Here is an 18,225-nt window from a genome sequence, read left to right as displayed (position 1 = left end):
GTGGGATTGAAAGTTGAAACAGGTTTTTAATTTCCAAGAAAGAAGAACAAGTTACGAAGTAACGATAAAATATGAAAACGAGAGTCTTGAAGCACGTGCATACTTGGTCTAGTAGGAGAATATTTTCAGTGACGGAATCATGATCTGGAATACTAAATGCCATAATATAAGTGATTGAATTTTTTTTAAAGTTTTCAACCAATTGCATAATTACACTTGGCGTATCAATTGTATTTTCGGTGCACGAAAAAATTTCTCATCTAGTAGTATATGATCTTCACCTAATTAGCTTAAGTCTTAGTTTGATTTTCATGGTTATGATAACGGATAACCATATACATTTGTAGTAGGTTCGATTCTTTTTTTTTGTTTTTCTTTTGAAAGGGGTTAAAATTTGAACTCGAGATTTTAAGTGCAAAATTGAATATATCCCCATTGAGGGGCTAGGTACCCTTTGGTATGTGGGATGAGACGGAATAGAGTGGGACGAGGCGTTCTGTTCCACGTTTGGTACGCCTAAAACGGGTGGAACGCGCTGTTCCACGGGACGAATTTTGGATGAATTTTCGTTCCGCCTCACCCCCTGAAACGACTTGTTCAACATCTGTGGAATACAAAATTATAACCTCTTCGTCTCCTTCTTCTTCCTCCTTGTTTCCATCCCAGGGCATCTTTGTTCCCTCTTCGTTCCATCCCGTCTGCATACCAAACGATATATGCTTACTTTTGCTATGGGGGTTTTGTTACGGTTGATTTGTCAAAAAAACGTTTTGGGACACATTCATAATTTTAATAAACATTATGGTAGAAAATTGCAATTTTGCAACTATTTTTAGTCCCCACATTATTTCACGTATTCCAAATTTGGTACAGTGTCGTCTCTCTCAGAAATCCTGTTTGCTCGGCCGAAGCTCTCCAAACCCCCCCCCCCCCCCCCCCCAACAAGTCACAGTCGCAAAACCCCTCTCTCCTCTTGCATATTTCTCCCCGCCAAATCTTTCTCTCACTCCCACTTGGATAAACCCCCCTCGATTACCACTTTTTTACGATCCTTGCCCCTCACCCCTTTCCCTCTGCGGCTATGTATCTTCCTTAAATTTGCATCCATGCCCTCGGCGCATTGCTCCGCGCTGCGTATCGTAGCTGAGCCAATCCCTGTGCGTGAAGCTTCAGGAGGCATTTGTTGCTCGATTCTTCTGCAACAATCTGTAAGATTTTATGCTTAATTGTTTGATTTTGGTTTGATGTTCGTTCTAAACCTAAATTATCATCGCCTAATCCAATTCGTAGGGTTAAATTCTGTTGATTGTGTTGGATTACTTATCGTTTTGTACGTAATTGTGAAAGCCTCTGGGTTTTAGGAGCTTAATTTGGTAACGCTTACCAATATGTATAAAATTGCATTTAGGTGTTGGTTGGTGATTGTTTTTTTGGGTTTTCGGTATCTTGATCGTTGCTTTGGGCATCAAACATTTCGTTAGAATGTCAATTGTTCGACGATCATCGCTCATTTTTTAAATGATTAGTGAAGAGAAGTACTGAAATTGAATGCAATTCTCTTTCTATGAAAGTTCGATTATTTCATGGTGGCAGTTAAGTAGCTTATAAATTTTCGCTGGCACGGGTATGTCTATTGCACAATGTGTATTAAGTTGATATGGTTATGGTGCAAGGATTTCAGTGTGTGGGCACTTCAATTGTTTTCGTGCCACCTAGTGGGAAAAGGCTTTGTTGTGTTGTTGTCGTTGTTGTATTTGTATTTTCTGTTAAACGGGGATGATTGTCCGTTCTGATTACTTTCATTTTCATTTTTGTCTTTCTTGGAAAGTAAATTTAGGTTCTTTTGCTGGAATATTTGTAGGCAAACAAGTGATTTGGTTTCTGCACTGGGAAACTGGAACTATTGGTGGTATGAGCCAACGTTCTAGTGATTTCGAGGGATCAATGGAGTTAAAAGTTTCATCTCCAAAACCAGGGGGTCTTTCTCCTTCTGATTGCAGTAATGATCCTGAGGAGAAGGAAGTAAGTGATGATGATGATGACGATCGAAACCACAAGCATCGTAGACGAGATACTCGCTCTCAGTCTTCGGAGAGAGATACTTTTGATCAAGTCACAACAAGGCCATTCAGAAGGCGAAACAAACCTTTTGTAAATGGGAACTCTTTTAGAGATAATGACTCTCAAGCAAGTACACCATGGAGAAATCACAATTCCACTGACTTTTCTGTAAAATTTGATAAAAGACGCCCGGGGTCAGCATCACTGCCTCGAGCACCTTTTGATTTAAATCAAAGAATCCGGGCAAACCAAGCATTTCCTGGAGATGTTGGTCCTGGTAGGGGAAGAGGACGGGACTCTGGATCATGGAGCCAATGCGGTCCTAGGTTCAACTCAGATCTTGCTTCTCAAATGGTTCATCAGGGCTCCATCCATCCGAGTCTTTTTGCTGGGCGTGGATTGCCAAATGTTTCAGGTGCACAAAGTGGATCCTGGAATGCATTTGGGTTGATTCCAGGAATACCAAATGGTTCCATGGACACACTACATTCCATTGGCTTGCAAGGAACACTCAGACCACCAATCCATTCTTCATTAAATATGGGGATTCCTCGCCAAAGATGTAGAGACTTCGAGGAGCGTGGATTTTGTCTCAGAGGGGATGTGTGCCCAATGGAGCATGGTATGAATCGGATTGTTATTGAAGATGTCCAGGTACATTTACATCTTTCCTGTTACTTGAACATCTGTAGCATATTTGACACTGCACAATGACTTGAAAAGTAGGGGAAAATTATTTTGTCGCTGAGTATCTTTAAACTGAGGATCACTCCACATCTACTGGGGTTCATATTCACCTTAATGTAGCACTTTTTTCTTGGCAAATAATAATGTGTTATTTATCAACTTGGCGGCAACTTGAATGATTCAATTTCATGCAAGTACTTTAGAGAGAGAGATGACATGTTTCTGCATTATATTTATGTTTCAATATGGTGGACAAGCAAACTTTATCTCGTTTTGTCTGCACCATCAACCGGCTTCTTCCAGTCATTATGCCTGACTGTTTAATTATATACTGTAGAAGCATTGGCATGTGCATGCCATATTTTGGCTCTGAAATCTAGTGACTTGATGATCTTTTTTATTTTTTTGTTTTGATGTTGTATTCTTTTCTTTTCATAACACAAATGAATCGCTTGACTTGAACTCATTCATCATTTAGTTATGCTGGGATTTCCCTTGGATGGAAGTTTCATTATTTTTAAACGTTATTTCTTTGTTGGTCTGTGTTTTTATTTATGTCCTATGTTCTCCCTATTACAGAGTCTTTCCCAGTTCAACCTCCCTGTGTCGATTCCAAGTGCACACTTACTGGGAAAACCCACAGGCCCGGGATCTCTACCATCAGTGAGTGCATCCTCAACTGCATTGATGAATAGCAAAGGCTTACATGTAAAAACAAGCAAGACTGCTGTCACTGATGATGGCTTGGGCTTGAATGGTTCATATTCTGGTACTGGTTATGCAGGTGGTGCTGATTTGTATGACCCTGATCAACCCCTGTGGAATAATAACTGTCCTGAAACCTCAAATGCACTTCTAGGCATGCGATCACCCAGGAATGATGAAACTGAAACCTTGTCGAATGATGCTGATAATGAATTCCCAATTAGAAGCGTTGGGGCAGCTGCCAGTTCACAGAGTACAAGCATGTCCGTGTGGGGTAGAATTGGTAGTTCAAAAAGTAGATTAGATGTGAAAGAGAAAATTGATCCTGTAATAAATTCTTCAGATTATATTGAGAGTGATACTAAGGAAGTTAAGGAGGCAGTCAACACTCAAACTCCACCACGTCAAGGAAAGCGTATAATTACAGAGGATTGCCCAAACACCATGGATTCATCACCCAAGACACCTTTTGATTCCACGCGTAACATTCGGAGACCATCTCAAAAAGCACTGCGTACTCTATTTGTCAATGGCATTCCTCAGAAAAACAACAAAAGGGAGGCTCTTCTTTCTCATTTTAAAAAATTTGGAGAGGTCATTGACATCTACATTCCATCAAATAGTGAACGAGCTTTTGTCCAGTTTTCAAGGAGGGAAGAGGCTGAAGCTGCTTTAAAGGCACCTGATGCTGTAATGGGTAACCGATTTATCAGGTTGTGGTGGGCTAATCGTGATAGCATTCCTGATGAGGGGATAGGCACTCCCAGTGTTTTTTCTGGAACTCCCCATGGTGTAACAACTGGTTCAGTACCACCCCATTCATCTGGTGCTAGTATTAGCAAGGATAATCTTCAGTCTGCAGCTCTAAAGGGTAGTATTGCCCATGCATCTGATGCTTCTCTACCTGCCACTGATAACTCCAAGCTTATCACCTCAAATGATCCCAAGGCCCCACCTCTGCAGAAAAAGCTAGAGAGTTTGGAGCAGTTGAAGGAGGAACTTCGCAAGAAGCAGCAAATGTTAGCCCAGAAAAGGAATGACTTTCGTCGCCAGTTGGACAAGCTTGAGAAACAAGTAAACCAATTGCCCTTGCCTTGAATGTTTCATTTTCTTGCTAATGTTTTTTAGTACGAGGCATATAATATTTTGGCTTGCTAACTTTCTTATGTTATAACTTATACTACTATATCAATGTGCATTACAATTCTTCTTTGCCGAGACAATCTGTTTTAATGGTTTCGAAGAGGACCCTGAAAAGGGTTTGAAATTGATGGGTATAAAGATGTTGGCAAAGTTATTAGTGAGGCAGTTATAAAACTATATTCTTTCATTTATCAGTGATTCTCAAGGTTTGACCTTTTGCAGGCTACTGGACCCAAGGGTGAGACAGACACAGAGCAAGCTGCTAAGAGACCCAAAGTGGGAACAACAACCGAAGCTGATAAAGCTGCTACTCCAAGCTCCTCAAATCCTGCTCCTGCGGATGCAATGCATGCTGAGATGACTGATAAGAACAAATCAGGGGAGAACATTTTGTCCGGTAGTCCAAAAACCAGTTCACCTGTGATGCTGCAGCAATCTCCTAGCTTGAAGCTGCAGACTATCCGTCCTTTGGGACCACTGGGGCCACCTTCTCCTTTCAATAGATATAAATTAGACAACCGTCCTACTGGTTTTATAATTCTTCCTCCTTTACCAGTTGGATTTGCAAATGTAAGTCTCTCTCTCTCTCTCTCTCTCTCTGAGAAATTGTCTTTTATGGTTGCACTTTCTATTAAGAGAACGCTATGCTCTTGGATGTCTGGTATTATGTAGATCATAATCATGAGCAATAAAGCAATGCGTGTGTTTTCTAGTTAGTATGGTAAGATTGAAAGATAGTGACATGAAATGAGGCATTAGGAAAGAAATCAGGTTAAAGTAGCAGATGCACAAAATCATTTCTATCAAATGCAAACATGCTAATTTACAACATAAATTCAAGTCATGAGAGACTACCTTACGCATGTACTTTTGGTCTTTGGTTTGTTTAACTTGTCTATTAAAAGGAGTATTTTCGAGAAAAAGATTTATCTTAGTAAAGATTTTTTTACAGAATATGTTAAAAAGACCCCATCGACTAAAAGGGGAACTTGTTACAGTGAGAGCCTGCAGTTTTTCTTTCAATTAGGAACTGAAATGTCTTTCACTCTTTCCTTTCATTTAAGTAGCCGACGCCATGCAAGATAGGCTTCGTTTTATTTCTCTGTTGATACCTTTTTTCCTATATCCTTCATATTTTCACTTTTATCACAATGAAATGGTCTGGAATCAGTTTGTCTTGAGATATTTTATCTATGTACCAATGAAAGGTAAACTGATGTTTTGTTCTTTGCAGGTTGCTATTATGAAGGAACACTTTTCACCCTATGGCGATCTTTCTACTGTGGAATTAGAAGATCTGGAATCCCGTGATTGTGGTAGTGAGTTAGAGAAATCAAAGGATTGCTCAGCTCGTATAACTTTCACTACACGCCGTTCAGCAGAGAGGGCATTTCTCAACGGTAAATGCTGGGAAGGGCATGATCTGAAATTTACGTGGCTGACATTTAGTATTTCCAGCAATGACCATAGTGGCAGAGAAAACTCTCCATCTACCACTCCTAAGGGGCCACTACTAGCTGATGCTGAGCCTGTTGCAGATAAGGAAGCATGCATTGTTTCCCAGGAAGCTGCTGCATCAGGAAATGGAGAACCGGAACATTCTGAAGGAATAAGTGGTGTTGAGCACATGGAATCGGATGAACATGCCGAGCCTAGTCCAAGATCAACATCAGGCGAGAAAGAGTCATCCCAAGTCGACGCATTGTAATCTAAATGCGGGCTAATTTTCGGATTTGTACAGTCAGGTAACTACTAAATCGGAGAAATTCTAATTCTTCCGGGAAAACCCTATGCAAATTAGCAATTGTTTAAATTTTTATTTTTCTAGTGTTTATTATTGTACGCATGGGATCTGTAAAAAAGGGAATTGCCTTATTTTTGACATTCACCGGAGGATAGTTGAGTTGAGTTGAGTGGTGTATCATGTTCGTCGGTTCGTCAGTTTGTCGGTCGTCTTTCTTCTTAGATATGTGTAGGAACAAGCAGCAGCAGCAGCATTAAAGTTGAGAATTTCTGTTGAAACGTTTAAATTGTTACATAGAAAAATTACTTGGGATTTTTATTCCCTTTCAGTTTTATTTTACGTAAGTTGATAGATCCACTTCTTTTACTAAATTCTCGCTGGATTCCGATGCTATTGCTTCTGTTTTCGTATATGGAAAGGGATCCTCTCCGGATCCCTTCCTCCCAATCCACCAAATCAGGGAATCCGTATCATTAAAATTTGATTCAACGGTTACAAACAGATGCTTAATTTAAAAGTTATAATAACTTCAGACGATGGATCAATTTTGGTAGATTAGGAGGAAGGGATCCGGCGAGGATCTCTTTCCTTCGTATATCTGCTCTGTGAAAAAATCACTCATTTGGAAGTGCTTTTAAAATGACTGAAAATACTTTTAGTGAAAATCTACATGTGGCTCATGTAGTTGACAACTTTTAATTTTATATCTAAATTTTAACAAATTTCACTATAGAGGTTTAATTCTAATATTTTTACCAATCTTTCGACCTTTTATCACCACGTAGACTAATAATCTAACTAGGCCAATCGTTTTTTTGTTGGAAATATTGAGTTTTCGGATTACAAGCATTTGACGAACTCCCTCCACGTGTGATTACTGAGGGGGTAAATTGGCTGAAAAAATAGTTTAAAGAAAAATTGACACTATCTAACGTCATCGTTTGAGGGGATAAATCATAAATGGCAGTTTACTCTTAACAATTTACACTGCGTCAAAAAGAAGATTCGAACTCAGGTGAAAGAGACGAGAAGACTAACCATTACGCACTTTTATCGTTTGGCAATAATTTGGAGAAAGAGAAAAATATTATTTAGCATTGAAAAGCAACCACCAACATCCATGCTGCGCGCACAGAGCTTTCATATATTAAGACCAATTCCACGGCATTAGTCTTTCGGTCGCCACACATCACCGTTGGTCGATTTCAGGGAGTTTTTTTCGGGTGTTCAGCAGCCTCTCCTACTTATACCCAATCCCGTGTGAACACGTGTCCAAGTTTTGACGTGTCCACCCGGGATTGGGTGTAAGCAGGAGTGGCTGCTGAAAATTCAGTAGCAAGTCTTGTTCTTTTCGGGTACCGCGGGATCTGATAAATAGGCAAACGGCAGTTTTCCATGCCACCCCTTTTGATACACAGAAAATGAGCGGCACGCCGACGTGATTCCAGAAAGAGAAACATCAGATTGCTGACAACTCTCATTTTGGCTTGCACAGCCGCAACGGTTAACAGACAATGTCGGTCTCATATGTCAAGCAACCGCCATATTGGCAAGCTGAAGCTGCTTCTCGAGAGGCAGGTAATGCTTCAGAGATACACAGGTGCTATGCATTACTCTCAGTAGGAAAACTGCCGTGGAACTCTCACTTTTGTCGATGGGTTGCATGTCAGGCGGGACATCCTCACCCCGCTTGATATGTGTGGTCCAATTGTAAATGCGTTCTGTCGATGCTAAAAGAGAAGGAACGATGAATTCCACAACTCCTCCCCAACTAGAGTCTGAGAGAAGAGAGGATAGGGTGACTGGTAAATCGCTCAGCACGGCATGTTGGTCCAGAATCAGAAGAGGCATATATTTGCTCCAGCTACCAGATAGCAATCCAAGAAACTGTAGCGCCTGTCGGAGAATTAAGGTCAAAATTATTCACCATTTAGATGGAGCAAATGCTTAAATTTCATATCGCTATCATATCAATACCAGATGCTAAGGAACAAAAGGTTATGCACAAGCAAGCCCATCTTGCAGTGCACAAAACTCGAGAGTGAACAAAAAGAACTTCAATGAAGGAAATGAATGCAATTCTCAGTATCAACAAAGTGAATTAACGCGTAGTACATACCGTGGAAGGGTAAGTCGATACACAGCTGATTTCAACTGCATCAACAAGCCACTGTCTTTTGACACTTCCATCTGCATGTTGCAAAGCTGCTACAACTTCAATGAGCACATCCCAAATACCTGCAAATATGTAAAGTTCAAAGCAATGTCAGGTTATCAAAATTGCTCTAGTACACCTTTCACAGTATATCCGTTTTCTTAACGTTGATTAACCATTACGTAGAGAAACTAACCATATTACAGTTTAAAAAATGAACAGATGATTAAAAAAATCCTAACCATTTGATTGAGTGTTCAATATCAAAGACTTTAACCTTCCCAGCTCAGTCAATGGGATGGAGCCAACGCTAACTAGCTTAGCTTTGGTTTGAAGCTTTTTCAGAACTTGAATAAGTTGTCCATCTTTTTGCTGCAAGTCCTCCTGGGTAACCTGTAAGATCCATGTAATTAAATGACTTGAACATGTGAGCGGCAGCAGGTTCAACTAAAACATTTGTATCTTAATGGCTTTTAATATAAATGAAGCCGTACTGACATATTGATAGCGCGTTGTAACTTTCTAGATTAAACTTCTACTGAGCTTGAAAAGAAACAGAAAAAATATCATAGGATTTTCTGAAGGTTGCAAGTTGCAACTCATTTTTGTTTGCATATTCTCCAAGCAGCAAGACATAATAAGAGTTGCTGTAGGAATGCATATCAATAGAAGCGTGTATTAGTAAGTATATGGTTATAGTATACCTGCAGGAAGTTCAACAACCAACTTTTACGAGCCTTCCCAAAGCACCTAACTGCTTCAGACCACTCCTCTACGAAATGCTCTCCTGCTGTGGCAGCTAACTGCGTCACATGCATCAAGGAAAAGAGCACCTCCAAGCAATTTTCTATGTGAGATATGTACTCTAGAGAGTCAAGGGAAGCTTCATCTAAACACTGATAGATACCCTTCCAGCATGAAATCCGTAATAAGCTTGTCTCATTGGTGTCATATGATTGATATGAAGTAAATGAAGAGAAGTAGCTACAGACATCATCAAACATTTTCTCAAGCCTTGAACCTGAGAATACTTTGACGAGATCTACAAGATGACCAAGAATACAAGATTGCAGCTTTAACTCAAGTGTTCTGAATCTGGACAAGTCAGACAGCTCATCAAGGAAACTTAGAAGTGGATCAAACTTATTTGCATGAACCAATGAGAACTTTACACATTCCTCCCTAAGGGATCCCTTTTCAAGAGATACGTCTGTTGGAAACAACTTAGCAACCTGAGCTTCGTATCTCATGCAGCGTCTGATGATAGCACCCCAATCCAAGGTTGGCAGCCTAGGAGCTTGTGAAAGGCACCTTATCACAGTCACTACTGTGCAAACATGAGGGGCATTGCCTGTCTGAATACAATAATTCAATATATCAGAAAAGACCCATAGTTATATCAGCAATCAAATACCTGATGTCGGTTTGTTTCACATATTCATCAGCCGAAAGGGAAAGAAAAAAGGACACCTGTGCACCATAACAAAACAAGTAGCATACCCCGCTAGAAGTGAGATGCATCAGCCATGAAGAAAGCTTCAAAACTGAACTGTCATCTGCAAAACTTTGGGAAATAGATTTTGAACCACCTGCATCAGTATTGCTACTATTGTCAACATTGACAACTTCCTTGGTAAACAAATGATTTCGAAGAAACGAAACTGCCCATGCAGCATAATGTTGCAATTGACGATCATCAGAATTCTGTGCAACAAGAAACAAATCCTGCATCAACGATGTCAAATACTGCTCACAAGTAGGACTTGAAAGTAGAGGACCCATGAGATAGCAAGATTCCTGTCCAGCACAACCAAAAAAATATTTATACACGTGAATCAGAAAACCAAACAACAAAATAGGTATACATTTACTTAGAATAGAAAATTTAATACCTTGTGGTCATAAGCTGTCTGCACTGAGGTTGGAGGCTGCATGTCAAACAGGATCCCAGCACCTGCTCCTAGAGCATTAACAAGTCCAAGCATCCCACCCAAATGGACTAAAGGAGGATAAGGATTTGAATAGCATTTTCTGAACAATTCCAGTAGACCTTTTACATGTTCAACCTCAATAAAGTGCAACCCTCCGTTCAGTGTACAGGCTAGAAGGTTTCCGGCTCCTACGCAAGATGACATCAGTAAACTTTGATAGAAGGTCCCATATTTTTTGACAGAGACCAATTCAGAAATGAGCTCCTTATAGCCATTCACTAAAAGATGTACTTCATTATCATCCATCAGTTCTACTCTTTGACAGAACTCCACTATAATTGGAAGTGCAAGACAGGACCCTACTGATAAGACTATCTCAGAACCCCGAGAGCAAGATCCAGACCCTTGAACCAGAGTAGTCATATGTGGAATCCATGAAACAATTAAGCCCTTTATCTTAAGAACAGCATCATGTGCCCCAGTCCTGTACATTGTACCAACAGTACTCGCCAAACCAAGAACAAGTCCAGCAACACCCCAGATATCTTCGAGGAAGTCATCAGAGTTCTCATGTGACAGTTCAGAAGTTGTATTCACATCTATACCAAAAGTGCTAGGTGGGAAATATGCAGACAGACTTTCCAAAACATCAGATGGAAACTGAGTGAGCTGACCTATCACCAGGGATAATGCCTTAACTATCATACCAAGCAAGTCTGTTTCCGACATCTTGCCTGTTTCCTTTTCCATGTCAGATTTACCAGCAGCATCAACCCTGGTCAGAAGATCTTGGCAAGAAAACCCCAAGGCAACCCCACAAGCTCCTCTAACAAGGGTGCTACTGCTTCTACACATAACCTAAAATCATGCACTAACAGTAAAAAAAACATGCAGACAATAGCACAAAACTATTCCAGTGCCTATTTATCAAGGTAACTATAAAAATTATTTTTCTGATCTCGGATGATTCATAGGCAGGAGGTCAACACCAAATTAAAAAAAAACAGATACAGAAGAAAGAAACAAGAATAGCATCAAACAGAACTTACAAACCTCGACAAGTCCAGTGATATTCTCAAACTTTTGCTTATGATCAGTTACATGTAGGCAACTTGAGATCAATCCAAGAGAAATCGCAGCAGTCCATCTGCGGTGTTCATGTTCAGGCTGGACCAACCACTTCAACAGAAATTTTGAGGCAGCTGATTTAATAGTATGAGCAGATGGAGGCAAGACCTAACAAACAGCAAACATAGGTAAAACTTAAGGCCGAACAAAGCATGTGAGACATAGTAAAGAGGCATAGTAACCATAAAATTCAAGCATGAGAGACCTTACCGCACAAAGTGCACCAACAGCCAGTGCAATATTTTCAGCAGATCTAGGAATAGCCTCTTCTGCCGCTTTTATCATACTCTGGACATTAGATAAAGCAAAAAAGAAGGAAATTCAGCACAGGCTCAAATAACCAGAGGGTAAATTCTGTACACATAAAGCAAAACAAGACAGTGAACCTTCAGAATGTCACTAGCAGCTTTAGCAGTTTTATCCAAGACAACAGAGGAGATTTGATTATCAAAGGATAAGATATCCGCCCCCAGCCAACGTCGCACAAAGGACTTCCAAGATTGGAGTGAAATAAGGGCAACAAAAATATTTCTTGAAAGCTGAATGGATGAAGCTAGTTCCACCAATGCCTTCTCATATCCAGCATGTGTATCTCGGAATCCCTATATACACAATAATAATGGAGATTTAAAGCACAGCAAAGAGAAGAATAAGGGTGATAGTCGTATACGGGTGATATTATCTTACCCTTGATGTCCTTACGGTGTTTACATCTTTAGGAGTAAAGGAAAGACATAGCAGGGCTGCACCAGGTAGCTCTCTAGCGTTACTTTTTTTCCCTGAAAATGCAATGTCATATGCTCAGACTCAAGAGAAAGATGGAAATATGCTATTCAATAACAAGAGCACATCAAGATAATTAAGTTTGATAAATCACCATCAAACAATAAGGTAATAACTCTGCTCAGGACACGGATTTAATGAACACAAGGAATCATGTTGTATTTTCTTAAAGTACAACCTTCCATCCAAAACTTATCCAAAAAGACAATGGATTAAAGTAAGTTTGACCTTCTCTTTACTGAACAATCCAAAAAAGTAACTAGGATTCGTGTGTGCCAATTGTCTGTATGTGTCCACCAACTTCTCTTTACAAAAACTCATATAAGACACCAATCTCTTTATACCTGAAGAAAAGATCACCTGTGGAAACACATCCAGTAGCTTCTCAATCTTACTTCCTAAAACTCTTTTCTCCTTGACTAATCTTCGCCTTGTACTAAAGCATAAAAGAAAATATGCTCAGCACTTAAACGGAAGTGACAGATTAGAGAAAAAACTTGGACAAGTGTAGGATTAGAGAAAATGTATTGCTTACAGATGCTCGTAAGTTATGACCTTGACTTGAAGTTCTTCCAAAGCCCTGAGTACAGTAATATTTGCTTCAGAGAAAAGTAACTCTGTGCTCCTGTTCTTGAAATCTTGAATGTTTTGTTCAATATATGATATCTGGGAAGACATTGCATAACATAAAGAGAAAACTGTAAGGATTATATACCAAAGATAAAATATATAAAAAAGATGCTGGTATTAGATAAGTTGCCAACGAAGTAAAGATATCACAAGATTTATGATAACCTGGTTATCAGAACTGGGACAAGGTTAATATATAGGTTGCATCCATTCAGAAAACTTACCTCATATTGTGCTAAGGCCTCTAAGGAAGAGACCCTTGCCTTTTCCCATTGTGACTCCAGACCAGGGTGAGCAGACAAGCTAACACTCCACAGGATTTGCAAGACATTCTTTGAGACTTCAGGATGTGCTTCAGCATCCATTGAACCCCACCTCAGAAGAAGGCCAACGCTGCCATCAAGCAGATATTAAAGAGCTATAAGTATATTTACATTTCAAGAGATCATTGAAAGACTCTTGAAGACTATCAAAACTTTAACCCTGTATCCGCAAAAATAAAAAACCAGAACTGAAAGAAAAATAACCAATTTTAACGGTTGGATAAAAAATGGATAGTTGTTAATATTGGTGATATTACCACTCCCAACACTTTAAGTATATACAAGTCCATTTCATCTAGATTGGAAAACACTAGGGACTCCTTCTAGGAGTTGAACTCAACATCTAGCCTTAAACTTTCCAGGGAAAAAAAAGGTAGTTCTAGCAACAAGGAGGTGCTTTATGCTATTGTCAAGCAGACGCACAATGTAAATTGTAAAGTAGGACTCTGTACATGTGCGCTTACCTATGAGCAAGAACTGAATCTGCACGGTAATCCAGAACATGCTTTGTGATGACGTCCCAGGCTGTATAAAAATCTGAACAAGAGATTTGTCTAGAGTTTACAGTAATTCATTTGAAAGAGAAAAATAGTTTAAAATTAGGTAAATTGCACTAATGCCCTAGAATATCTCTTGCTAGTCCCTGAACTTTAAAATGTGAATCTCATTGCCACGAGAACTTTTAAATCAGTCTTGCCCAAGAAAATAAATTTTGCAGGGATCAGTCATTTTTGTTAGTTCAAGAACAGATATAAACTAGTTAACAGACAATATAACTACCAATTACATCAGCTTCACAAAGGTGGGCAAGAGGATCAGTCATTTTTGTTAGTTCAAAAATTGAAATAAACATGTTAACAGACAACAGAATTACCAATTACGTCAGCTTCACAAAGGTGGGCAAGACTTTGAAAACCAAGAGCTTGAATTATAGGATCTTTGTTCTCAATGCAAGCCTGTTGATTCAGGGACAACGAGAAGACACCTTAGAACTGAATGCATAGAGAAAATAAAAAGAAACAGCATCCGGAGAACCATACCGAAACAGACAGGATGAGATCCACGCCCCTATCAGGATTTTTTCTGCAAACATCCCGAATTGATGCGGCCATACTGATGCATATCTCTCTCTCGGACTTTAATTCAGTGAGCAACTTTGGAAGCAACACTCCCTAATATTGAGAAGAAGAAATGCAAAACCATAAGAACAAATCAGCAATAGAAAATGAGAAATAAAATAGAAAAATCTTACCTGCAAACTCCCAAAGGCACGGTCATTGGTCTCCCAAGTCTGGCAAAGTAAACGTATGGCTGTCGCATACAAAGTTCTGAACATCAAATCAAGGATTTCAAACAAAATTAAAATTATTAATAAAAAAGAAAAATCCTCCAGAATGGTACATAGTACGTACGGTTTAGCATCTTTCTGAAGCATTGGCAAGATAGTCTGAACAACAAGAGGAATCATCATAGAATGTGAAGCAGGTGCTGGAAGCGTTGTCAAAAGTTTGGGCTGCAGCAACAGTTCAATAAAGTAATTATGAAAAAATTGAGAAAAAGAGAGCCACATAGAAAAGTAAGTGTGCCTATTTTAATAAGACACAAGGAATCCAGGATACGAAATGAAAACTCACCAACATACCACAGCGACTTATATCTTTTCTAGTGAATATGTTATTGTAAAATAGGATAGCCAGCAATAGTTGAGCTCCTACTTTAGGATCCATAGTAGCAATGGCAGCAAATGAATCTAAAGCCGTACTCCCAAGTACCTCATGCATCACTAAAACCCCAGCAATTGCACAGAGTAACAAGGGCATTCCTACAATAATGAATAGTGGGAATAAGTGAATATGATGCAAATGTTAAGTAATGATCAAGACAAATGCACCAAAGTTGGAAGAGGTCCCAAAGTATTTACCAGTAATGAATCTCTCTTGAGACTGGGAGAGAGGTAGAGAAGACTTTCGTCTGTCAACAATCCATAAAGTGTACTCTCGTAATTGAGATGGCCAAGATCTTGACACATCATGAATCTCTTTGCCATCAGTTCTACCACTAGAAGCAAAATTTAAGAAGAAACTCGACAATGAAGGATCCTGAAAAGCAAAAAGTAGAAATTTATAAAACCCATCATCATTTGCTAGAAAAGAGTTGCAGTTTTCTGTAACTTTTATAATAATTTCAATCTACATATGATACAACAACAACAACAACAAAGCCTTTTCCCACTAAGTGGGGTCGGCTTCAATCTACATATGATGTGGACAAAAAATATTTTCTTTCGTATTTTAAGAAGGGGCTACGAAGACTACAAGATAAAAATCAAAGGATATTTTGATTTGCAAGAAAATTACAACACCCTTACTTCAACTAAGAAAATAACTCCAACAATGAGAGAGAAAATGAAAATACACCTGGAACCATAGACGCTGTAAGATTCTAAAAACAATAGATCCAGGTGTGCTTAGAGATGGATATCCTGCTTCAATTGCTGGTTTATGCTTTGGTGCTATCAAAACTGTTACTAAGAGCTTTTGTAACAGGACAAGCACATCTGTTGCTGCTCCTTTGACATATTTAGAAGTAGATGACAGTAGGCTAATGACAGGGAATATGAATAAAAGCTCCTCACTCAGAGGACATGCAGTTCTGTGAACATATTCTACAAGAGGAAAAAAAATTCATATAAGCAAAAAGTTCAAACATTGAATGTGGGAAATGGAATCCAATTGAGAACACAACCACCAAAATGAACATTTCTTTCTTATTACAAAACAAATAAATACATAAATAAAAGTTAGATCCTAGTCAATATGAAGTCATTCAAGAAGAAAAGCATAAGCTCTTGCTCAATGAGTAACACATGACAGTGATAGTAAAATAAGCTGGCTAACAATTCCTAATAGATTCTTACATACACCAAGACTTATAAAAAAACTGCAAAACGTAGATATTATCAAAGTTTCAAGAGTAAACTAAAGCATACCATCTCCATACTTCCACTTCAAAAGAAGGTGGAGAAGTTTCAATGTAGATAGTTGGTCATGCTCAAGCTCTGACTGAACGAGGATAATAAATAACGTAAGCATAGCTGATGATACTTTAGGCACATAAGGCAACCCAATATCTTTCTGGGTAATCACTAAGTGCTTGGACATTTCAACTACGGGCTCAATCAAACCAGAGTGCATGTGGCCAGCTGAAGAAATTAAAAGAATTTTATCAAACAGTTCCAAACCACAATCATGAGCCTCAGCGATCAGCTGCCAACAAGGACAGGAACAAATGTGTTAATCTTTAGTTATATAGGAGAAGAGAAAGGAAAAAAATCAACCAAGACACAAAAAAGAATGATGAAACCACATGATTAGAAGGGCTAAGAATATACCAATCCAGTTCCAGCCAAATTCCTCAGAACCACTGTATATGCATCGACCATACATTCCGCAAAATATATGAAATTCCTAAAATCCTGCAAATTTTCAATAATTAACCTAATTAGCATCAAGCCAAGAGGAAACCAATATATACCATAACATGCCTAACAAGTAAACTTACTTCTGAATTACTGAGTGGAACATATACGAGACAGTCCGTCAACATTTTCAAGAAAGGCAGTGTATCAAGAGGAATTGAGCAACAAAGAGAGGCCATCGACGATATTAGATGCCTTGCAAACAAGGCCGAAGTCTCTGAGAAAGGTATCCTTAAAATCGAATAATTCAAAAACGGTCTTAAGAAGTCACAAATTCCCACCATTCCCAACTGCTTATTCTTTGCCATAAACAGCAAAACCTGCTGCACAAGTTCCGGCTCAGCATCCGATCGGCATGACAGAATCTGTCAACCATTAAAACACACCATCAAGATTCCAACTCCATCACTCACTTACCAGCATTCTTATAAAATTCAAAAAATGGGCAAAATCAAAACATTCAAACAGTAAGACTCTGTTTGGTTGCCTCAACTTTCCCAATAAACCAGAACTGAATTCAAATTACACTAAACCGTTAAATTCCAAAATTCATTCCGCAAAGTAGAAAGCTAAGAAAGATTATATCTTTTCAACCAAACACGGTCTTAAACCATTGAATCCAATGCACCTTAACAAACGGATGAGTCTCCGCCACGGAACTAAACGACCACTTGCCATTGCTCCTCTGAAACCCAAACCGAACCAAAAAGCCCAAACCTTTGACGAAAAGGTCGACGAATTTCTGGGCGGACCCTTCGAGTGCGGACTGGAGCTCCAGAAACCCGCGGGAGATATCAATTTTGGAGTCCGCTACGAGGCTGCATAGCTCGCGAACCGATTGGTCGACGACGGCGGGGGAGGTGGAGTGGAGGCACTGAGAAATGGCTTCTCTTCCGGGTTCGGAGTCGGAGTCTAAGTACTTCGGGGCGGATCGGAGCTTCGAGAAGATTGAGATCACGGCGTATTTCTGGAGCGACGGTTGGGGAACCCGCGTTTTCTCCAACAGTGGAGTGTACGAGTCCATCGAGAGAGATGCAGAGAGAGACGGAGAAGCAGCGCAAGTTACCGTTTCAGGGAGGGAAGCGCTAAGTTGAAACGACGTCGCGTTCATCTGCATGCCCATAAGGCCCATATAGTTGGGCCCTTATGTTGCTAAAATAGGGCCTAATTCCTTTTTTCTTTTTTCTTTTTGATTTTTTAATGCATTTTTTTTCTTTTTGTCAAAACTTTTCATTTACTTCCACGGTTCTAAAATGAAGTATCACAAGACTAAAAACTGGTTGATAAACTATTTATTTAGTTTAGCTTTACATGACACGAGCCATTTTAGAGTTTTGTCAACAACAAAAAAATTAAACATACTAGAGTCTTTTATTGTACTCTGTTTTTCACAATAGTTTATGTTGATTTGATTTTCATATATAGAATTCAAATTGCCTGAGTTCGATTTTTAAAAC

General features: G+C 39.2%; 2 protein-coding genes across 4 annotated transcripts; one reads left to right on the top strand and one right to left on the bottom strand.

The window, feature by feature from the left end:
- Window positions 1–876: 876 nt before the first annotated feature.
- Window positions 877–6,674, top strand: LOC126610529 (zinc finger CCCH domain-containing protein 41-like). Of its 3 annotated transcripts, none has more exons than XM_050278611.1 (5): window positions 877–1,208; window positions 1,862–2,715; window positions 3,328–4,527; window positions 4,819–5,166; window positions 5,831–6,674. In XM_050278611.1, exons 2-5 carry the CDS (start codon window positions 1,912–1,914, stop codon window positions 6,302–6,304), a joined length of 2,826 nt encoding a protein of 941 aa, XP_050134568.1. In that variant the 5' UTR covers window positions 877–1,208; window positions 1,862–1,911; the 3' UTR covers window positions 6,305–6,674. The 3 variants fall into 3 exon arrangements, with proteins under 3 accessions (XP_050134568.1, XP_050134570.1, XP_050134571.1); XM_050278613.1 differs by having other exon boundaries at window positions 1,838–2,715; XM_050278614.1 differs by having other exon boundaries at window positions 1,829–2,715.
- A 677-nt stretch (window positions 6,675–7,351) lies between these two features.
- Window positions 7,352–17,900, bottom strand: LOC126610528 (protein RST1-like). Its single transcript, XM_050278610.1, has 25 exons — window positions 17,397–17,900; window positions 16,852–17,133; window positions 16,682–16,765; window positions 16,280–16,556; window positions 15,708–15,955; window positions 15,212–15,389; window positions 14,925–15,112; window positions 14,703–14,803; window positions 14,543–14,618; window positions 14,331–14,462; window positions 14,165–14,246; window positions 13,755–13,827; window positions 13,192–13,360; window positions 12,873–13,003; window positions 12,682–12,773; window positions 12,242–12,333; window positions 11,941–12,156; window positions 11,765–11,842; window positions 11,480–11,662; window positions 10,388–11,284; window positions 9,996–10,292; window positions 9,200–9,850; window positions 8,738–8,888; window positions 8,460–8,578; window positions 7,352–8,236 (listed from the first exon to the last, which is right to left on the bottom strand). The coding sequence occupies exons 1-25, from the start codon at window positions 17,898–17,900 to the stop codon at window positions 7,871–7,873; spliced, it is 5,667 nt and encodes a 1,888-aa protein (XP_050134567.1). The 3' UTR covers window positions 7,352–7,870.
- Window positions 17,901–18,225: the final 325 nt, after the last annotated feature.

The sequence above is a fragment of the Malus sylvestris genome, chromosome 17, assembly GCF_916048215.2.
Source record: "Malus sylvestris chromosome 17, drMalSylv7.2, whole genome shotgun sequence".
In the NCBI taxonomy this organism is placed as follows: Eukaryota; Viridiplantae; Streptophyta; class Magnoliopsida; order Rosales; family Rosaceae; genus Malus; species Malus sylvestris.
Note: the sequence above shows the minus strand (reverse complement) of the source record. Positions and strands in the feature narration are given on the sequence as shown.